Genomic DNA, 24,347 nt, shown 5'->3' on the forward strand with positions numbered 1-24,347 from the left:
GCCGTCTCACCCATCCTCCGCAGCTCCCTCGAAAACGCCACCGCGCGAAACCGAACAATCACGCTCGGTTCCTTTTACGCCTCCCCTCCCTCCTCGCGCGCTCTCGTTGATCATTAAATTTAATCATTTCCTTCGGTATCGAGTGAGACGTACACACGTCAGCAGGAAGAGGCCCCCCCGGGGGGGGATAAGTCACTCTTTGCTCGCGAGCCGTTACATGTAGCGTATAGGGAGCCGATGCATCGGCGACGCGGGATGAATCGCTCGCCAGAGAGGATTTTAATTTTAATGGACGCATCGGCGACGGGAACTCCTGGCTGGCCTTCCTCCCACAGGGACGATTTCGCTGCTCCTTTTATCACCGATCGTCACGTACCAGCTAACGAGGCTAAACCGAGGTGGAGGCGTACACTGATTGATTCATGAAAACACGGTCGTGCGCGTTAAAATGACAATTTGCAATTTATTCGAGGGAACGTAAGTACAGACGAGACGGGGGGTGGTGGTGGTGGTGGTGGGGTGGGGGATGGGGGATATTTTTTGACACAGGACACACACACATTTGACAAAAGTTCATCGGAAGAAGATGAGAGCGATCAAGCCGGCCAGACAGTGGAGGATGAGCCTAGTCCTCGTCCTTATCGTCATCGTCATCCTCGTCCGAGAATCCAGCCTCGCTCTGGCTCCTGGACCTAGGTTTGCTCGAGCCCCTGCGGCTGTTGCTCCGACTCCTGGGGCTGCCCTCCTGCCCGTCGTCCTCGACGTTCCGCTTGTCCGCCTCGGTATTGCTCGCGCTCATGTCGTCGTCCTCGAGGTTGGCCGGTGAGTTCTCCCGCACCATTTGTATCGGCCGGCTGCAGTCCTTGCGGCCCCGCGTCGCGCACACGTTGCACGGGTTGCGCTTCCTCTTCTTGCGCCCGCACGACGGACGCTTGCGCCGCTTGCACGACCGCTTCTTCTTCTTTGGCTTGCAACCCCGGCGCTTTGGCTTCTTGGGACAACCACCTGGAGATTGGTTTTAAATTTTTTTTATTGTTTTAGGTTAAGAATTTGTTTACCATAGTTTTTTTTGGAGGGAAAAAACGACTCACCGCAAGCGTCCATTTGCGCGAGGTCGATCGGCCCGATGACCTCCGCGTCCGTGTTGAGGCTGTAGCCCGCGTTCGTCTTCTTGAGGATGCCGTACTCGACGCCGCGTTTCAGGGCCGTTTTCAGCTGCGAAAATTACCATTTCTCGTCTTATCTTAAAAAAAAAAAAAAAAAAAAAAAAAAAAAAAAAAAAAAAAAAAAAACCAAACAAGCGTGTAGAACCAACCTGGCGCTGGACCGTAGACTCGGAAGCGTTGTACTCGGCCATGATGTACTTCATGATCTCCTTGGGCGAGGAGCCGTGCGCGTCGCGGAGGTTGCGCAGAGCAGCGACCACCAGCCCGGAGATCTTGGGCGTGCCCCGTTTCGTCTTCATCCTGAAACTCGGTGCTGCTGGCGTCACCTCAAATTCGCATTGGCGGTTTTCCACGGGAGGGCTTGATATTTTCCTGTTGTTTTACGAATTAAAAAATCTGTTGCGGGTCGAAAGGGGGGTGAGGGTTCACGATCGAGGATTTTGACGGGACTGGCGTCTTGACCCACCGCCGGAGCTCGACAAACTATCCCTCGTTGCCATAGGCCACCGATTGTCAATTTTTTTTTTCTTCCTATTCGCGTTTACAAGCGTCGTCATGGCAAATTTTGCGTATATTGTATCTTTTTTTTTTTTTTTTTTTTTTTTTTTTTTTTTTCCATGGAACACCCGAAAGCGCCAAGTTCAAACGCCTTCGAAATTCAACAATTACGTCACAGGAATACATGTGCAGCAGAGGAGTCGGTCGAAGACAACAATGGCCCCTTTGGGGGTAAGAAGAGCGCCGCGGATGGTGCAGATTTTTATCGGGGACTCGTAATAACAACGCCGGGGAGAGGGCCTGACGATGCTCATCAGAGAACGCACAATGGGATCCGAGAGATAACAAACGATACTCACGCGTTTTCTCGATTCAACCTCCACAGCCGCTTCCTGATTTTTCCTCTCCTCCAGTCCTTTAAATGATATTACACGCGGTACAGGTATACAAGGCCGGTCGGCTTTGTACTGTCCGATCCGAGATCGGCGTCGATTGTCCGAGTAATTAACTCGGGCTTTTCTTCGCCGACGCGCACTTATATATGTACATACACGCGCGTGCACTCGCGTTTTTTGGTATCCCGTGAATGCCCGGCAGTAGAGTTATAATTGCAAAAGAATTCAATGAAAAATCTATATATAAGCAACGGGGGTATACATATAGGGGGTTCTTTAATTGCGTCAAATGGCACGTATATACATTATAATTGGTAGTGTGCTTTTGTTACGCCACGTGGGATCGGAGCCCTCCCGTGCAACGTCTCGATTCACGGAAAGAGTCCCATATGGCTGTACACGGTGCAAAAATATTTGTGCACAAACAGTCGTAACTCTCGAGGAACCCAACCGGGGGGGGGGGGTGGAAGCACGATAAACGCATCGGCCAAAATTGTAACCTAAACAGAGGAAAAAAAAAAAAAAAAAAGGGAAGAATGGGGTGCGAGAGAGAACTCGCGCACGCACTTGCGATTTCGTGGAAGCCCCCGACACGCGAAATCGCTTCCGGAGAGCAAGCAAAAGCTCATCATCGAATAACACAATGGGGGCTGGCAAGGGTTTTTGAAGAAAACTGCAGGGCGAGTAAGTAGGTGCGTGGCGCGAACGATACGGCGCGTCGTCATGATTTAGATTTAACACGAGTCTCCACTCGGCAGCGGCCAGCAGAGCGGTACATACAGCCCGGATTTATTATTAGAATCGTAAATTGCAATTTTAGAATCGGTTATTCAGCGCTCGCTCCGCCGCTCCCTCTCTCTTGCATCGTCGTCGTGGTCGAGGAATAGACTGTTCGCACTGCCCGTATAGAGAGGAGTCGTAGGCGCAGGTGGAAACGAGGGAGCTGCTTCTTCTTATCCGCCACGCTCCGAGTCTTTTCTTCCGTTGCGGGGCTGACGTTTAATTGTGCCCCGTGTACACATGCATATATATATATACGTATACGTGTAATACCGATCTTTGCGAGGGAGAATGGAGCGCGTGCCGATTTGTCTCGGGCAATTGAGCGTGAGACGCGAGTTGGGCCCGTTTGAACGGTTTCCGAATGCGATGATGTTTATTTGCCGGTGCCACGCGTCGTCTGCCCCATTCGAAATGGAGATATCTTCGTTTTTACTTGGGACAACAAAACCGGCGGATTGAGTTGTTGTCTACGCGCGACAGTGCGTGTATTTTGTTCTGCTCTCGAAAGGTTTTTTATTTTTTTTTTTTTTTTCACCCTCTTTCAAGGGGAGAAGGGCAGGCGGTGTCGCCGAGCTTATTATTACAACTATTAGAAAACACGCGGGGGAATATTTACGCGTGAAAACGGAGGGGACCGAAACGACAGCACAAGCACCAACGTATTATGTACCGGAGCTACTGTCAAGACTAGCGAGAGAGTTAATCATCGACAATTTCTGTGATTACTCACAATTTCTTAATTTTTTTTAGGTGATCCGAGGAACGAAGCTGGAAATGAATGGAGGAAAAGCTTCTTTTTTTTTTTTTTTTTTGAGAAAAATTGTTATTGAACAGAAGCTTTTTTAGTACAAAAATCGACGAGCACATCACTTGAAGAAAAAAAGGGTTCATCACTTCCTGTACCACACCTGAGTAGTTTGCATGCGCTTGACCTTCTTTTGCAGCTGCAAAACCCCATAGAGCAGAGCTTCCGCAGTCGGTGGACACCCTACGCGAATAAACAAACAAACATTACACCAAACGTAAGCAGGAATAGAAATAAATGAAAAAAAAAATCAACCCTCACCAGGCACGTAAACGTCAACAGGTACGATCCTATCGCACCCTCTAACAACTGAATAACTGTAGTGATAGTAGCCTCCTCCGTTCGCGCAGCTTCCCATCGATATGACCCACTTGGGCGCGGGCATCTGGTCGTAGACCTTCCTGAGGGCCGGTGCCATTTTGTTGGTCAGCGTACCTGCGACGATCATGACATCTGTCTGCCGCGGCGACGCTCTGAAGACGACCCCGAACCTGTCCATGTCGTACCGCGGAGCTGCCATGTGCATCATCTCCACGGCGCAGCACGCAAGGCCGAACGTCAGGGGCCAAAGGGCACCTGTGCGACACCAACAGTTTTAAGGATTTATGGATTGTAAATCGATTTATACAAATGTCAATCCTTACCCTTCCTTCCCCAGTTGAGCAGGTCGTCCAACCTAGCTAGGGCGTACTCTGCCGCGTTCGACGTGTTCTGGAAGGGACTGTAGGGCTCGGGGCGTTCCTTGCCACTTGGGGCTGGGGTTTCCAAAGTACCTTTGCAGGCGAGCTTCCTGGCGTTGCAACCAGTGCGAGAGGCATCTTAGAGAGGATAGCAATTTTAGGTTATGCAAAGCTTGGATGCGAGAAAAAAAAAAATTAAAAGTAATATTACCTAAGAACTGCACGTACGCTGGATACACACACGATAAAATACAGAGTCAAAAAGGGTAGAAAACTTACGCTTCGAAAGTAAGGATCGCAGCATGTTTTTTTCTCAACTCCGTTGCTTTTGTTGTCTCTGGTTTGTAGCGTAACTCTACATAATACAAACAAAACAACGGAGTATACCCACCGAGCGATGTAATTATACCTATATACGCCCTGCATTACCTATACGCTACGAAAGGAAAAACAAAAGAAAAGAATAAGTACATTTTTTCCCGCTAAAAATAAATTGTTCGATGCAGAAATTCAAGTCGACGCACCGACGCGACCAGCTGTTCTTTATTCATCGTCACCTCTCCCATTGTACATACGCCACACAACTAAGAGAGAGAGAGAGTGTCCCACTGCTACTCCACACCCTATTGTAAAACGAACGCGTTCTCTCTCGCCCTTTCCGCTCCCCAAGAATGAAATTCCTCAATTTATTTTTAACATCATCTCCCCGCGCGCAAAACCCACCACTCGAACGAGCTCTTCTTCTGCGCGCATTATACACATGCGATCTCTCGACTCCTTCCGAGAAATTCACCCGCTGCCAATCTCGTCTTTCACCTGCTCTCCCGGAAGATAAGACCATCATACGGCGCTTATATACATGCTCTCGAAAAGTGACTCGAGACCCGTTGGTTGTTGGTGCGCGGGTGGAGTGGGGTTTATTGGGTGATTTGTACCACCGACCACCCGCACTACACTTGTAGAATTATTATGAGCAGGTATACCATTGTAACAATAAAGAAGAAATACGCTGCAAGAACAACAACTACTTGAGTATATGCAGGAGCGCAAAAGTATTTGCCCCGACAAGGATATGTAGTGCACCCCACCAGTGTCAAAAGTTGTAAACCTGCGGGAAGGCCAGTTAAATGATACAGAGAATAAAACATTAGAAGAGACGCTCAAAAAAAATTAGAAATTACTATTACTTTTACGTAAGTATGATTATTTTTACGTGTACCCCTTTTAACCCTCGCGTAAGGGCAATTGTGATTTGTGAGACCCCCTACACCCTTTGTAAGTAAGTTGTACCATGACATTTGTAGAACAATATATATTTTCATGGGGTTATTAAATTGCTTAGTAACACATTAATGTACATTGTTATTATTTGCTACGAATAAAGAATTTTTACTGTCCAATAATTCTCTGTCGCACGCGTGGATGTGGCGGGGGCGGACAGCCGGCGTGAATAATCTCCGATGGGCAAGTAGCGTGACTCGGTGTGTGTGTGTGTGCGTGTGTATGTACCTACTTACGGAAACGCCGGATTATCGCGTTGAAGATGCAGCCGAGAACGCCTCCGTCCTCTTCCGCGTGATCTCTCTCGTCTCGGGTGTCGTGTGTGCAGCGTAAGCCCTGCTAATTTTACGCCGAGCGACGATCGAGGCATATACATATATATATTATGTGCACCCACTCTTTGTGCTCTGGGGTTTGGCTTGAGGGCGTGGGTTATTGGGGTATACATCACATGTGAAATATGTTACTTTTTGATCTTCCTGATGCATGAAAATTTCATTCACACCGTTCGGGTGTGCTTGCAAGCTTCTTTCGTGTATTTTCTCCACTATTGATAGTGGACATTGAGTCCATCATTTTGGCAATTTTTCAATGGTTTCGGTAGTTTTTCGGAAAGATTATACTAAAGTGTAGTATACCAGGTATTGTGAAAAGGAGGGCTATTTGCAAAAAATTCAGGACTAAAGCATAAAAGTACGCACAAAGGGGTAATGTAAATTGTCTTATGTAAATGTAAATTTTTGCTATCATTGGAACTAGATAGAACCTTTTTCACCCATATTTAGAGTTATTAAAAGTCGTTTAAAGTTTTTCAACATTACTCTTTTGGAGAGCCGCTTAAATCGATACGAGCATCGCCGTGAATTTTACGCGGTACAAGACTGCAGTTAGCCAGTCGATACTACAAGGTGCAAATTGTATTCCATAAGAGTTTTTGTACACGCCAATCGCGTTTCTTTTTCACCAATTCGATTTTTTGCCAAAAAAAAAAAAAAAAGAGTTTCGTTCTCATTTTTGTCACAAGATCCAAACGAGAGAGTAACGCTCAATTCGACATACGTATTACAGCAACGACCTCTAAAAACATCCTGTTGCGCGTCCCCGCAAAAGCGACACTTTTTTGGTTGCCTCCTTGATGCACCCCACACCATTACACACCATTTCTGATGTCGAATCACGTGCAAACTTCCTAGAAGAATTTACGAAATACCTCTCCCACGCCCTTAAGCGCCCAAAGTCAATTTTTATTTTATTTTATTTTTTTGTTTTCCATTACATTTACCGCAAGCTCGCCCAACATCCGCTCCACCCCGACCAACCTTCCGCCTGCATCATCCGAACAAATTCTTGTTTTGCATTTTTGGCGGTGCTTAGAGGATGAGCTTAAAAATAAGCCCCCCGGCTTTTGAAGAATGCACGAAATTCCCCCGCGGCGCAGGAACGCGCGGGGAGCAAAAAATTGGCTCCTCTCTCGCGCGGGAGAGGACGGAATTTCCCACCAAAAAAAACAAAAACAAAAAAAAAAAAAGAAAAACCGTAACCGTTTTTTCATCATGTAAAATGATTATTAAACAACGTAGTGAAAAATCAACACCACGCGCTGCAATCTCGTTCCAAAACCAATTACCCAAACAACAAAAAGGCTCTGGTGTGTACTTATACCTTATACTCGCGAAAGCTGCACCAAAGCCGAAGCGAAGAGAGACGGAGAAAGCGCGCATCAAGGCTCAGCACCTTTCAAAAGTGATCCATCGCGCGGCAGCTCGCCCGAGAGCTCTGTGCAATTCATTATTCACGCGGTAGGTGTACACGAAGCGTTGCGAGAGTCATATATAAAAAAAAAACAAAAAAAAAAAAAAACAACAACAACTAACGACACCACCCAACCCCATATATACAACTGCAGTACCCCACGCGTGTAATACACGGCGCGTCATATAACACAAACATATATAATATCCGTACGGAGCGTGATTTGCCGCGTCCGCTTAATTGCCACCGGTATACATGTATATAAGAAGCAACAACGAGAGCACAACAACAACAGCTATAGTAGGAAGGTAGTAGCAGTTGGACAGTGGAGGAGCAAAGAAAGGAGAAAAAAAAAAAAATAGAATTCAGCGACGCGCGAAAGTGTCAAGCCGGAGCGGGGTATATACAAGGGCCCGCGCTGTTTCGAAATAGCAAAAGGACCCACAAGCTTTGCCAAATGCCGTTATACGAGCAGTCCCTCCTCTGCGCCTCCCTCCCACGTTTCACCTCGCGCAAATGCTCGTAATAACAGTATAAGGTACCCTATAGTCGGGTTTCGTCTGTCCCCGTGCGTTGGTATAGAGGAAGCCACACGCTCGTCTCTCCTGCCCATTAATGAGAGCTGACCGAGTGACGCTCCGTGTCTCTGAATTGCGGGCGGAAACCCATCGCGACTGTATACATATATATATAATGTAGTCAACTCGGGGTCTATGGATGTGGCGTACTGTAGGTATCTCCGAGAGCTGAAAGAGAGACGCGATGAGAAAGCTCATATAACACGTGCGCTTGGTAATAATAATTTGACGAGAATAACGCCAAGTCTCTCTCTCTCTCTCTCTATGATGTGCGTATAGTTATATGGAACGAACAATGAGGCGACATGTGCCGAGAGTTCTCTCGGAGGTATAGCTACTGCTCGTGCGTTATGAATGTAAAGTCATCACTGAGAAGGACGGGGGCACTGCTGGCATGAATGTATACTATCTTGTCTTTTGTGTGTATACATATTTTGGGTAAATATTTAACTTGAGCCATTCATATACAAATATACGTATACGCGTTGTACATGCAAGATCAGCCCGTTTTGCGTATTTTAACAGGTGGTTTTTCGTACCGAGTTTTTTTTTTTTTTTGCCACATCTTTTTTCACTAATCGGAGGGGGTAAGGACGATACGCGACTTTTGCTCCCGCATGGGGTGTATTAATAGAACGACAGGCGCGTCCAGTCGAAAAATGTATTTATACGCATGGAGCGCGTGTAACAGGAGCAGTCGGTCGGCCCGGGCACACGAGAGAGAGAGAGAGAGAGAGAGAGAGGGAGAAAAAGGAACAATGAGGGGTTGAGTCGTGGCGAGGAAAATTCGAGCGACGTGCGGGCTACACACCGACTGATTATAACGAAGGCGTGAGAGAAGGGGGCGATTATTCATAGAGCAGAGGCTTCATTCTTGGACTCGGGCAAGAATGGCCCTCCCGTGATGAGGAGCGACGCGAGCAGTGGGTGTGCGTGACGAATCGCCGGGGCCCACGGTATATTCACACCACCTACTTGCTTATTTAGGTACACTTGACTACTATTTTCACGCGCGGCTGACCAACGCGGACTGCAACTACTTGGAACTATCTCCATACGAACATTTCCATTTCTTTTTTGTTTTGTTTTTTTTATTTTTTTTTATTTTGGGTACATATACGTATATAATTACACGCGAGATCGTTGTCCCTCAGCTGCCACTGCTCGGATGATCGAACACTTACAAGTATATTATTTATATATACGTGGGATCGTATGAGGACGGAGGTTGTGGAATTTCGTCCGATCGATCGAGAAAAGTAGACCACCGATGCGCCGCTCTGAATAATTCATATACCCGTTGATTGATCCGTGCTCTCGATACACACACGCGTTCCACTAAATGAAATATTATGTATAAATAAACCCCCCCCCCACCCCCGACTCATAAGAGCACACTCGCGCGTAAATTAATCACCGGGCTAATTTTCGCGCGCGCACATATATATATTTGTACACACCTACGCGCCCTCGCGGATAGATGCGGTCCAGCTTCGCAAACAAGAGCGCTTCGTCACTCGAGCTTTCTGACAAGCGCCCGCCCGCACTTCCGAGGCCTCTCGTAATGTACCCCCCCTCCATCGCCGGCTGTTTGTCTTACGACCCCATATACGTATAGATATAAAATGTACCAAAGTAGCGGGTGCTGGTGGGCGCGATCGTTTAAGAGGTGCAACGAGCCGTTTATTCGAATACACCCCCTTCGTTGAGAATCCCCCCCCCCTGCGCGTCATCGGCTTGTGTATTTATGTTTGCTCGCCCGCGCAAGATGGGATCGTTAAGGTCAGCGATAATTTCACTTTCGTGGCATTGTTTCGCAACAAGAAAGTGGCACGCGTTTTCCAATAGGTCGAGCGAGAGAATTTCGATCGGTGGAATTTTTGTTTTGATCTCGGGTGCTGCGTCTTTCGGATGGGACCAAAATGACGATTTTGTTTGAAACATGCGCGTTTAGGCCGAGACAGCGCCCGTCAGCGCGAATTTCCCCGACGTCCCGCGGCATCCAAGTTTGCAACAGAGTTTCGCATGAACCGGGACAGTCGGTTGCATAACGGCGCGAACTGCGGGGATACGGAGCTTCGTCGTCGTCTCGGCGTGTCTTTCACCTTTCACGTGCCCGTGTCACGCGGCCAGAGAGTATATACGTCGAGTCAAGGAAGACGGGCTGAAGTTTAATTTTTCGTGGATATTTATAACGCGCGGTGCAAAAATAAAAGGAATAAAAAGTGGGACTTTGTCGCGTTTGGTGGATAAAGAAAGGAGAGACCTTTTGCAGCGTCGGGGGCGGGCCGAGAAACAAGAGCGCCGAGACTCTCCAGACGCGGGCAATAAATAAGGGTCTTCCGTCTTAGGATTTTGACAGTATGTGCTCTCTCCGGTGGACCCGTTTTTTTTTTTTTTTTTTTTTGTTGCCCGCATTAAACGCCCCCTTTTCTCGCTGTCAGGGTTGCTTTGTCTCCGGCTGGCCGTGTTTTTTGTGAGGAATCGTCATATATTACAGCAAGAATCGAAAGGCCCGCTGCATCGGATGTTGGATCAACGGTTTCTGCACGCTGGTTCCGATGATTAATCGCTGATGACGTACGAATATAGAAACGATGCCCTTTTTTTTTTTGGTGGTGTCGAGCGCACATATTGTTCGCCGACGGCAAAAAGTGGCGCGAGCGGAGTTGTGCTTAAAATGTTTAGTCTGCCCGTTCGAGCTCGTATACGTACATGGGTTGAATTTATCGCGATGACACCAAACACGGGCTTTTGTCCTTATGCACTATACATGTTACATTAAGCTGCTTTTATGGAATGCAATCGTGACTCTTTAGAGAAAAAAAAAAAAAAAAAGACGAAATAAAAGTGACCCGCGATATAATTCCCCGATCCTTTCATTTGTCCATACATCATCGCGCCAACTCGGATATCCCGGCCACTTAGAGTTCAGCTAAAACATCTCGTCGCTTAAGCCCCGAGACAAACGACTCGACCAACGGCTAGACAAAAGTCATCAATCATAAATCCTCGGGTAGTAGTTCTCGCGACACCCCAACTAGCAACCAAGAGACAAATCTTTGTCGCCGTCGTCCTCTCATCTCTTCATCGGCGATCCACCAAAGCGCGCACAACCCAAAAAAGTAAGTACAAAACGCGCGCTTGTAAGTAAGTATATCTCTTCGCAAGCGCGACTGACGCCAAACACGTGTCCCATTGTCGCGGGGTTCCTTGGCCACCCACTAACGACCGGCCAGTCAAGCCATCCCCTCCCTGCACTCATAATATACACTTTGTACCACCACCTCCCAGGGCACATATGAATATGAACACTCGTGTCTCGTATACGGAGGGATTTCAAAGCAGCCTCGTTATACATCATCGCCCCCGACGCCCGGCTATTATTAAAAGGCTCTGCTTGCCCCGTTACCCCCGCCCGCCCGACCTTTCTCTGTTTCCACTTAGCGTCGTCTTTGTTGTCTCCGAGCTTGGCTCTTTCTATTCCTCGTTTTTCAACAAGGGCTCATCGTTCTGTCGGACGCCCGCGAGCGCCCCTATTATATGTCTGCCCGTGTATGTGCAACAGATTGGGACGCGCCGCCCAAAACAACCACGACTGGGTGCAGTACATTGAAACGTCAAGCGGTACTTTACACGTGTTATTAAAATACATATAGGTACCCACCCCCCCACACTCGTTGGAGGGACCCGTGTCTTGGGACAATGCGCACCAGTGAACCAAACATCGGAAAGCTTGCGAGTTGGAAAAAAATGTGTAAAATACGTCCCTTTCACGCTACAGCGCACATCACCTTTTCGCGGATTCTCTTGAAACGCGGACCGTCTTTCGTTGTGATACGGAGAGACGAGCGCGCGATTATACTAATAAGGCCGCTATTTTCCGTCCAGTGGCTCTCAAACGGAGTCGTCCCCCCCCCTTCGCTTTATTATCTCGTGCAATTGTGCTCGCGACTCGTCACCGCGCTCTTTGGTGCTCGTTAAAATACACACAAGTGCATCGTTTACTTATACTTATACTTAATGCCCCGCTGTTTTTTATTAGGCCAAGCGTTATCGAAAGAAACATGTAACGTTGAACGAGAGCGTATTCCTCGTATTGTAAAAATAAGTATAAGGACAAGCCGTCGCGCACGTGTCAATCACGTGAGAGCATTATATGAAGCGCTCTCGGATCGAAAGCCAACGATGAAAAGAACAACAATTGCATCCTTTCACTCGCTACGCACGTGTGTGTATAGGCGACGCGCATTCAAAATTGTTCACGAAAGAGAGCCAAACAATCGGGAGAGATAAGTGCGACATTGCTTACGTATACAACACGTAGTACATTGTTGCGAGAGTGCCGAGTGTGTGTATCATATTCTGAACTTTAACACGTAAAACAATATATATATATATGCAGGTACTGTGGCGAATCTGGGCTGGGGAGGGTGCCACCCACGCGTGTCCCCCTTTACGCGTGTACATATTATAATTTACACGGAGAAACTTGAGCGGAAATATTTCACTTGCGCGCCCGTACGATACGTGTATACTATGCGCAGAGCTTACGTCGTTCGCGTGTGTACACATATACATCGCATGAGCTTGATAAAATTGTAATTGTTGCAAAGTTGTGCGTGAGAAACGCGTGGGTGGCTATTGACATTTTCACTATTAAAGTATAATATAAGGTATACGTTTCCCCCTCCCACCCTCATGAGTGTACACACGTGTTACGTATCGGTGGGGTATATCCACTTGTCGACGAAATGCTAACAATGCGGTAACATGTATACACGTAGTGGATCGTAGATTGGATTTCAATTACCTGCGCTTACTTTCTCCGTGTATACTTATTGTGCGTATGAATTTTTTCAAATGCTTTCGGATGACCCGCTGATATAACATATCCTAATACACGTACACAACAGAAGTTTGCTGAAATTTTTTTTTTTTTTTTTTTTCTGCACCTCCACAGTGTCACAGATGTATATTTATACTGCATTTTGTACAGACGAAGGTGCACTGTTTGGTTTATTCTCTTATTCGTTCTCCCATCGCGAGCCTATAATCCTTCACTTTGTCACGACGTTTACACGACATTTACCTCCTCTCCGAGGCTGCATACAAGATAGTAGAGAAGAGATAATAACAAAACGCCTCCACATCTGTGGTGTTTTGACGGACCAAAGGTGTTAGTCGAGTGCCTTGCATATACATGTGGTATGCGTATAAGCACACGTATGTATGATATGGTCTAACTTGGACTTTGATTGAGGTGAATTAGAAAGCGCGTATATATACGTATACGCGCCGACGACGACCGTATACGGTTCTCGGGTCAATCAAAGTGATTGAGTGTTTCTCCGTTGGATGTGTGTATAAAATATATATACACACGCACGCGAGCGAGTCGTAAAGCTATTTTTTTTTTTTTTTTTTTTTTTTGCGTACATGTATGCCCATGGTCCATTGGGTAAAGGGGGATTATTTTTGTCTCTGAATTTCGTTTGGAAGGCGACTTGAATACGCGACTGATTAACACAAACACGCGCGACCGAGCGCGTTGTGTTGTCCCGCTGACTTTTTTTTTTTTTTTTTTTTTTCTCCAACTGGTTTTCTCTATGTGTACGTGTCGTGCGCGCACTGATTGATAACTGATATACTGAATTATTAGCGCGCTAATGACGATAAATTCATGTTTCTCCCCTTTTCCTTCCAATCGAAAGTTGTATCAACACCACATTATCGAAATCAATGTTTTGTTTGGAACTGGAACGTTTTAGGAGTAAAAGTACGTCTCATTTGGAATAGTAAAAAAAGTGGAAGTTCTCCACACAGTGATATATTTTGGAGATCATGAATCACCTATAGTGTAGTTAGCATCATTTTGAATGTAATGCATGTGCAAGGGCATTGTATGTAACCCGTGATTCTACACCATCTGGTACACTTGACCATACACCTTTTGGATACATTTTTTGAATTTTATCTCAAATTCTATACAAATCAACATTTCCAACAGTCATCGGGTATACAAAGTAGCCGTCACGATATAAAACATATACCTGAACACAATTGAAAAAATCAGAAAAAGGGAAGGTAAAAAAAAAGTTCCACAAGTAACCGAGAGAGAGAACAATGATCAATTACAGATTTGATTGATCCAACGAGCTCACTTGGAGCTCGGACAATATATCGCTCGACCAATCGAATCAATCGCGCTCCCGATACAAGTCTCGCGTCCCCAATAAATAAAACACCTTTGTCACCGAGTAATTAAAACTCATAATTAATCCCAACGCTACCTCCGCGAGAGAGAGAGAGGGGGAGATGAAGAATCATCGGCTAAATAAATAACGCTCCCTCCGCGAGCAAACCGCGCGAGTGTGGGTATATAATATGTACAAGCACTGCCGCGGACTGCCACTCGCGGCCTGCACCTCTGGTAATAAATTATATTCCGCCCGCCGCTCGTCCGACACACGCTGACCTGCGCGCTACAGCTGCGATTATTATATACATACCGTATACACTTATGTGCGCCGATGTTGTATGAACAATGGGATTGGAGTCCGAGCGTCCAGAGTACGCGTATGTATGTATATTTGTATGTTGTGCATCAGGGCAAAAATGTCAGAAGCTCTTCGCGTCAGCTTTCTCTTGTATCTTAAGCAAGTATTATATATACATGTAGTTACGCTGCTGTTGCTGTTTTTAATTGCGCAAGCTGTACCTATATAGCACAAGTGCCCCGTGTCGTCTTCTTCTTTCAGTTGTATTTTTTTTTTTTTTTTTTTTTTTTTTCTCCATTTGTCTCTTTTCGTCGTTTATGCGAGAGCGTAAGTATACGTGCACTTTGCCAATTGTACTCTGCGCGTTTATATACGTACAATGGCGAGTCGCGTGTAAGTATTTAGCGTTACGTCATTCGGGAATGAGCATCTCGTGTTACGGTGCACGTATAGGTATATAAATTTATACGTGGATGCTTGTATTGTTCCGCCATTCGATTTTTAATTGTCCCCTCGGATGAAGGGGACACTCCAGCGCGTTTACCAAATCCCGTGGTTTTGCAATAGCCGCCGATAGACCGAGTCGGCCCAACCGTAGTATACTCGTTGCGTCATAAAATAAACCCGCATCGGATCTTTAACGTGTACACCCTATGGATCTCCCTTGCTTCCCTCGAGTTGAACTACCGTATAATTTAAGACTATGGAATCCGTCCCTATTAGAAGACAATGATTAAGCTAATTATATAACTTCTTTTTTGAAAAAAAATAATAATAATAATAATTAATTCAAAAATTTCAATACCATTTCTTTATTGTTATGAAAAAATAGTGTTACTTTTGAGTTCCAGATTCACTGTACTTATTATATATTCTATCGTCACTGGAATATTAAAAAACCACCTAAAAAATTGTGAGGTTTATCACTTACACTTAAATGAGGTACGGATATAGGCAATTGTTGTTCAAAGGCGTGGGCCAAGCATGTAAAAAGTTCGGGTCTCGAACTCGGACACCCATGTGTTATACAAGATCCCTAGAGCCACAACCTAAACCACCGCGCTACCGTGGCCGCTTATAAATATAATTTATATGCGCTCGCGCGAGTGCGTATCACGTGACAGAGGGAGAAGGAGAGATGGGCCGATGACGGGAATATTACCGGGCGTTATGATAAACACCGCCAGCGTCGGGGGTCTCTACTTTAGGGCGCAATTAGCGCTCGTAGCCCGTTTCATTTTGTTTTTGTTTTTTTTGTTTTTTTTTTCACTCCTACTCCACAGGGGCGCTCCTTCGATTTTCGTGTTTGCACATATTCACGATATTCGCGAGCCTGAAATTGCCCCTGGAACTGTACTTATGGTCGTGCGCGCGTATTAATTTAGCGCGTAAAACACCGGTCCCCAGCAACGCGGCGCGCGAGGAAAATTAAATTATATTCCCAGGGCAGCTCGAGTTATTTATAAACAAACAAAATTCGAGCGGTCGAGCTTGACGGGAGCACGTACGTTTCGGGGCGAAGAATAATGCACGCGTTGGGCTTAAATCATCGCCGCTGGCTCCCTTTGGGAGGGGGAGGAGGAAACGGGCATAGCTCTCGCGTCGTGCCATTCGTCAAGCCGCATACCTCTCGCCCTCGACTCGTATGATGCTGTAACGCCGCAGATGTTTTTGCTCGCTTCTATATAATACAATATATAACATATTATCTACTGTTTTTTTTTTTTTTTTTTTTTTTTTTTTTTTTTTTCATGCTGCCAAATGTAAAATTAATAATGTTTTCCTATTGCGTGTATCGCAACGCAGCAGGCATCGTTTCCAGACGGGCATTTAGCTTCCGTGTGCTGCGCACGGGAGTTCATTGAGACGTGACGTTTTGATGGCTACGAACACGGGTCGGCGAAAAAGATTCGACGATCTCGCGTATGCGCCGACGGTGTAGGTACTTGTTGCTCGGGCGCGAGAACCACTTGTTGCGTGCCTTTCGAAAGAGAGCCTTTTTTCGCCGCGTTCGTTCAACTCTCCGTGTACTACTTGTAGCCTGTGCGTAGTGATTTATTCGAAAGGGAGAGAAAAGCAGGGTGGAATTGAAAAATGGAAAATATTTGCAATCGGCTCCAGTGCACTCATGGTTCGAGTTACTTCGAGCTGCCAAATCGTCTCTCGTATATGCTTTGAGTTCAAGTCTCCGCGTAATTTTTTCCAGAAGCCGATCTGGCAGCTCGAGCTGTCTTTGGTCTATTGGTGGACTATACGTTTATGCGAGTGCGTGTTTGACGTTTATTAAAATGCCCCCCGTGAATTATAATATCGCATGTCTGATTATATCGCGGAAAGGCGTGAAACGCATTAGTTTACACTGCAGCTTTGTTGTAACAATTTATTTAAATAATTAAATTATTCCATTTGGTAGAACTGACAGTATAAATGTCCTCCTTAAACGTGGGACCGCTTATCTGAAAATCCACACTAAAAAAAAAAAAAAAAAAAAACGCGTCAAAATGATCGTCGAAAAATAAATCGGCAACTTACCCTCTACCCAGCCTGGGATTTTTCTTGTACACACATGGGCGTAAGTCTTTAGATCCCGGTGCATCTCCTCGATCAACCTCATTCCGCGTTGGAGACAGAGAGAGATACGCATCCGTGCCTGTTTCTCGCTCGTAACCATCCTCTCGGCCAACTAGAGCCGACAGTTCTCACACTGTGCACTCTCGGATGGATGGATATATACGTATAGTTACGGGCATCACCTACCAAAGAGGCGGCACGCGTCGGAAGTCGTCGACGCCTCGATCGATTTACGCTCTCGGGGAGCGCGTGCGAGTCGTAGTTCCTCGTATACCCTTTATTAACCGAGGCGTTTTGCTCTTCTTTCAAGCCGCAGTGGCACCACCGGCTGTTAGCTATACCGCCACCTGTAGATGGATAATGAGCCGGTGACGAGCGAATCGAGGATTGCGGGACTCTTTCTTTTTCTTTTTTGTTTTTTTTCGACAGCTCGTTCGGTGCGCGGATTTTATGTCACATATATATGAGGTATACATTAGAAACAAAGCTCGCGGCGATGAAAAAAAAATAGCGATATGGAGACCGATTTCTATCTGCTCTCTTGCGATTAATAACGCGTGTACACATAACTGGCGATTAATCTATACTCTATAGATTAGCGCAATGCGCATGATATTCGTGCTGTGAACTGTTACGTCAGAAGCAAAGTATATAGATGCACAGGTGACGCTGGTTTTTTTTATTTTATTTTTTTTTTTTATCGTAATCGTTTGTGATGTTAATCCGAATTTCGTTGGTCGCAGCGTTGATTGCACACGCACGTACCGATGTACTTTTCTTATTCTGAATACGAACATGCACCGGAGCTCGTAATATGAGCTCGTGCGATGATTAATTACCGGGGCAGAAAAATGATTTACGCATTTTATTGGGCAAGCCCGGCGCTCGCGCGGCCGATACTTTGATACACGAGACTTATCCGGAACACGTCTTGACGATTAATTTAATCGAACGACACGCGTTTTTGGGATACTCCATCTTTGACGAATTGCGTAAAATTGAATATTAAGCGTGTTAATCGCCAATGGCAACGATTAAATGACAGTTTCTTCTTTTTCTCCTTTTTTTTTATAACGAGATGTACAACAATGTCATAACGCAAGTTCGAAAAAAATCAAGAACTTTTTGCGTTCCGAATTCTAATTTGTGCCTTTACCCTTTTATTCGTCCTTCACTTGTTTCCTGCTTCTTACTTCTTTAACGTACTTTCAAAACAACAAAAACGGAAGCCAATGCCCGTAAAACCAGACTTTCATACCGATAACTTTCCGAGTCGCGGACGAAGAGCCGAAAGAGGCAAGTTCCATTTGCAGGAAATAAAAGATGTACGGCACGTCATTTGCCTTCTGGATTCTCGTCAATTGGCGGGGCAATCGATAAAACTCGCGCGCGGAAATCAATTTTCCTTAACGGGAAGCGCGCAATTATACATACACGTGAGAGTAACACTCGCGAAATTTTTCGAGAGCGGCCGATACATCACTTGGCTCTCCTCGATTAACGATACAGCGACAGTCCGCGGAGGAGAAAGCCCTTTAATCGTCGTCGTTTTTAAAATCCCGATAGCCCGTGCGGTTTTTTTTTTTTTTTTTTTTTATCAGATCGGCTCGTCTCTTCCTTCTAATTAACGATATGGCTCAACTTTCGCGGTGTGGATGCGAGGGGCGCGAAAAATCGCGCTCCAATTGTCACGTGCGCGGCACACCTGATCCTCGCGAGAATATTTCGGAGGAACGATTTTAATTAATGATCCGTACGCGGCTGCAAGAGAGAGAGAGAGAGAGAGATAGCGGCCGCAGTGCAGCAATTGGGTGAAAAGGCCGAGATAAATTAACAGCCACACGTGCGCTTAACTCGTCGTTTTTATTACTGACTTCTCCGTTCGTTTTTTTTTGGTTATTTTTTACAATGGGATGGGTACGGGTAAGGAAAGCTGTTTTTAGGAAAATTCGTTTAAGAAAGTCTTGGAAAAAATCGTGAAAAAAATAGTGGATGGTTGTTTGAATATCCTTTGTGACGTACACAGTCAAAGTCTCAACATTGCAATCCAGTTAAGTATTTATACATTAATAAACTTACATCGTACAGGCTTGGACACGGATCATTTTTCAATTTTTTTTTTTCCAATCTAATTTTTTGTTTAAAGGTGTAATGCACAGTTTGTTCTAAAAATGTTTTTTAGTTACTTCGCTTGGTGAAAAAAAATTAAATTTTTTTCTGATTAAAATTTACTATATCAAATTTATTTCACGTAATTGCTAGAAATTTTTTTTTTTTTTCAATGTTGTATTGTAAATAGTAATGAATAAAAAATATTTTTAGGAACAAAGTGTACTTGTGGAAAAAAAAAAATTTCTATGAAATGTTTAAGTCTGTAAAATAAGTGTACCGCCCAAGACAGTTACTACATGCACAGAAACAGCGACATTACTCATAAATCATAATTTTTGTTTTCGTTAAATTACCATGTCCGCTATACTTTTAAAAACACCGTCAACCTTTGCGTTGGTAATGATTTCTAACACTGCAAAAACTAGCTATAAAAACCTTCCTTCGTTACTCCAACTTTAGCTCGTAGCAGCAACTCCAATACCAGCGGCAGCTGCAGCCGAAAGCAATCAAATACCCTCACGATCGCGACACCCACGCGACCGGACTCGGAGGTAGGAAAAAAACTCATTTACCCCGCGACACGCCCGCTAAATTACATTTTTCCAAATCGCCGGCCCTCCGTTCCCGCCCACTCGCGTCCCCCCTTTCGCTTCCTACACGGGGCCGAGGGTCGTTACAATTTTTCGATCTAATCGAGATCCTCTCTCTCTCTCCCTCCCTCCTCTTTCTTTTCTTTTTAATTCTGCGACATTGTGTCCACGGCACCGCGTCTCTTGTGTTTTTATGTCGTTAATTACCAAACGGGCTCGTAAATCATACTGCATTTTCGGTCGCGACAAAAAGTTAGAAACGCTCAGCTACAGTTGTTTGTCAAGCAACGCACGCGCATAAACTTTGATCGACTTTTTATTCTCATTGGTCAACCGCATGCACCAAAGACATATTTACACACACTAGTAAGGTATTTTTTGTCAAATATGACAAGCTTAACGAGAACTTGAATCTCGAGTCATTTAAATTTTAATCGTTTGTATAACTCACTTTTGCCATAATTATACACACACGCTTTAGAGGGCACGCTTTGATTCCATAGTTTGGAAAAATTATTAATATCAACAACTTGTAGGTACATGTATATTATTTACTTACCGCCTCGTACGGTTATTATAATCATTTATTCTCCCGCGCGCGTATACCCCATTACGAGTATACGCCAAATTCCATTGATAATATTATATTTATTCTCAGCTAAAGTTCCCCCCCCAACTAAGTATGATTCACGCAACCGTACAGTCATCGGTTTAAATCACGTGATATCGGACCAACATCACCGATTACCGATATTAATATTCGCATGAATCAAAACCACAAGTGTATAGCCTCCCGTGCTCTGATGGCCAAACATTGATATCTTCGAAAAAACAACATCGAGCTAATATCGTCCATTAATCGAATAATCCGTACCATACACGAGTTTCTCGAGTACCTATGCATAAAAAAAAAAAAAAAAACCGTCAAATGCTCGTAACTCCTCACAGTACAAGTCACTATGGTGTCTCTTGGGCAGTGTGGGCGTCAGCCGTATAACAAACACACGAACCGCGCACCTGTCCATTGTTCATTTCGTTAAGGGCATTAGCTCGGCCATTATTCTTGATTACTCGCTCCAGGCGCGCACGCACTCGCGGGCCCTTCGACCGTATAGTACCCCCACACGGGAGTAACGACGTGTCTATTTGCAAGCGCTCGGCTTACCATTAGTGCCTCTCTATTTGCCCAAGGATTATATATAGATGTGCGGGTGCGCGGGGGCAGGAAGCGGGCGCCGTTTTCTACATACGATGCACGCGATTCAACTCGAGGAGTTACGCAAGCCGAGAGAGGACGGCGTTCGTCTTTTAACCCGTCGAGCCGATTCTCGTGTAATATTTGGCTCTCCATTGAAGCGAAGCCCATCCTTTGGGGCCTTGGAATAATTAATTTGCGAGATTTCTTCCGCGTCCCTAAAAAAGGGGCTTCGAAACACCTTTACGACGACGCGAGTGTTTTTTCTTATGGTATACTTGGCTCGAAGAGAGGACTTTTTTTTTTAAGATTGCTTTTGCCGAGGGCCAAGATCTAACGGTACGTACAGAGGGAATTAATTGTCGCTCCTGCGATTTTTAGAATAAAAATACTATTTTTACTACCGATACAGCAAACCAAAATTATTTGGGTTGAAAAAAGGGGGGAAAAAAAATATGGCCAAAAATCCAAACCCAGTATATATTATGTACATATACGTCAACGGCCTGCAGCACCCATTGGCCCCCTTAAAGCGCGCCATTAACGATTTCAATGCCCATAATACAGTTTGAAATTTATGCTAACTATTACGTCGCACACCCGTGTATGCGGTGCGTGCGCATAAACTCGCGGTAAAAAATCGCCACCGGGTCATCGTCAGAGGGGGGGCGGGGGAAACCACACAGTGCGCGATAAAGTTTATACACACACACATATATATATATATATATATACACCCTCGTTCTTTATAATTCGAGTGCTCCCACCCTCCCGCGAACGGTAAGAGGCGCGCCGCTGCTCGTCGCGTGTGCTTGTATTATACGACCGTATGTGAGCTTAGCCCCGAGCTGTCCCCCCTCTCCCCCGCCCTTCTCGCGTTTTTTCGGCTGGCTCTCGTCGTAATATGCAAAACTCGGGCAGCCGCCGACCGACTTAAAACGGGATATTTGCGCGCGTCGTCCTTTCTTCCGTGGATCTGCCCTGCAGTGTAAATATACCTGCGCTGTTGTGCATCGTATAGTATACCGCCCTTGCACTTTTCAAGGGTGCACTGATTTGTTTTTTTTTTTTTTTTCCAAGGGCAGTTTAACATATATTCAAAGCAGACTAGGCGTACCTGTGGGTACGAATGGTTTTTCTCTCTGTTCATCGTCTGGGCCCTTTGGCGGTGACTGTGTATATATATATAATAGGTTATTGGTATTGAGCGGATGCAAATCATCCCTCGTCTAGGTGTATAACCCCTTGGGCCCGGCGCTGTTTGCCAATTTATAGAGTCTCTGTGGTTTGCGAGAAATTGCGGGAGCTCGGCTTCGTAGACGCATTTCAAAGTCACCGTCAAGTAGTTTGGAGGTTTTTTTTTTTCTTTTTCTTTTTAGACCCGTGAGCCATGGTTTTTTTGTGTCTGATGATGCACGTGTTTTCTTTTAGAAGGAGCATTGTAACTGGCAAAAATTTAATTTAAAAAATTTGAGCGTGTTCGCAACATTGAATTCACATTCGGATGTAAGTTTTTTCAATCTTAATAACAATTATGTTTAACGAAGCATGAAAAACATTTCTTTCTATTGTCAAATGGTCAAAATCGAAAAATCATTATGACCCTGGTGTGAATAAGATAACGGTTAAAAAATAAAAAAATAAAGATACCGACGTATGTGGCTTGGAGTTTGAGAAAATTGCAAGCCGAACATTATTGGCAAAGAGGTACGCATCAGTTGTACCCCTTTTTCAAGTCCCTGAAAAAAAAAAAAAAAAAAAAAAAAAAAAAAAAAAAAACCATCGCTCCGAAAGTCAATCAAATGTTCACGCACGAGTATATATACAATGTTTCATTCCACATGAGCGTACTTACGTTGGAAAAAAAAAAGAAAAAAAATTACAGCCGCACAACACAGTAAGACCATCATTATCAGTGCCAACACACAATAATACACCCGACTCCCGCTCGTCTTCCGAATCGATGATAATAACAACACAATGTGCAGAGTACATACACAGCCCAGTGTACACGTTCGGTGGCAAAAACTGTATATACGCAACCCGCGTCCAGCGTAGGGTACCCATAAGATGCACTTTGGACATTACGCAGCAGCATTTATATATATATACATGCAGCTCAACGGTGGAAAAAGCAGCAGCCTTGAAAGCATCACACGCGCACACATCGCTACCTTGTAGGAGGCACGTAGAGCCTTAAGTGCTATCCCCGAGGCGGTCTTTCCTCTCCTCCTCCTCCCCCCCCCCATTCTCCTGGGCCCCGCTGCCTCCTCCTCCTCCTCCACTGCTGCACCACCCCGGGGCATCGAGCCCAGTGATTACCCATTGAGGGTGGAATTCATTACTGCGAAATCCTTTAACTCTTCTCTCGCTCGCTTTTCGCAAAGATAGCGTGTATACATGTGTATGTGTGTGTGGGGAAGGGAGGATGATGCACTGGCGAGAGGAGGAAGAAAAGGAAGGCGAAGAGGGAGCTGCGGGTAAGGTATATATAGGAGAGGCATTGAAGTAATTGAAGTAAAGAAGCAAGAGAGCACCGGAGAGATAATTAAGGGTAGAGAGAGAGAGAAATCGATCTTTGTTTTCGAGGGTAATGAAACGGGTGGTGGTGGTGGTAGCAGCAGAGATTCGCACGGGCAGGAGGCTATACTTTAATTTTATTTTATTATATATAGTTACAAGGGGGAGAGAGGGAGAGTTGGGGTTTTACGGGGGCCCCCGGGATGTATTGCGTATGCGCCGTTTCGATCGAGAGCGCACGCGTGCTATTTTTCCGAAATTGAATCATCGAATTAACCCCTTTTTGCGCGCGGAGTTGTTTAATTTGCAGTAAAAATTTTTCGGACCGAATTGAAAAGCCCCATCCCCCCCCCCCTTGGTAACCGAAGCTCGTCTCGGGTGTCTCATGAAAAGAACCCCATACCGTATATGTATATGTGCCCGGGGTCCAAAATCGCTGCGAATAATAACGTTACACCATTGTTACTGGGAGAGAGCAGTGAGTATACGTGCCGTGGGTACGGTGAAAAATTAAACGCCTCGCTCGCGTCGATAAAGTTCGTCCTTACGCGTATACACAGTAATGACAAGGGGAGAAGCTCGGCGATTGTATCGCGAGGATTAATTGCCACCCTGGGCCTTTATTCAAATCGGAAATTGACCACTTTTTCAAAGTCGCGCGTTGCGACCCTCCCACGAAACTTGAACGATGCGGAGGAGCATATAAATTGGAGTATCGATGAGAAAAATTACTGTGCTCAAGGGGAAGGTGTATATTACAGGGTTTTCGGGCCGATTTTTCACGGAAATTGCAAAAATTTCGTCATAAGTGCCGCAAAAGAGCTCGTTTACAAATTTTAATCAAATATTTATCGGACGTTCGAAGGGAAAGAGGAAAAAAAAAAGAAAATTTGCGTTTAATCGATTAATCGGCCCAAGGTT

At 45.2% G+C, this 24,347-nt stretch overlaps 1 protein-coding gene across 1 annotated transcript; it reads right to left on the minus strand.

The window, feature by feature from the left end:
- Nucleotides 1-625: 625 nt before the first annotated feature.
- On the minus strand, nucleotides 626-1,465 carry LOC106647098 (uncharacterized). The gene is made up of 3 exons (XM_014363353.2): nucleotides 1,316-1,465; nucleotides 1,092-1,215; nucleotides 626-1,005 (listed from the first exon to the last, which is right to left on the minus strand). Exons 1-3 carry the CDS (start codon nucleotides 1,463-1,465, stop codon nucleotides 626-628), a joined length of 654 nt encoding a protein of 217 aa, XP_014218839.2.
- Between the last annotated feature and the right edge of the window lie 22,882 nt (nucleotides 1,466-24,347).

This window comes from Copidosoma floridanum, unplaced genomic scaffold, assembly GCF_036245765.1.
Source record: "Copidosoma floridanum isolate Cflo_tuat_1 unplaced genomic scaffold, Cflo_Japanese_pri ptg000006l, whole genome shotgun sequence".
Lineage (NCBI taxonomy): Eukaryota > Metazoa > Arthropoda > Insecta > Hymenoptera > Encyrtidae > Copidosoma > Copidosoma floridanum.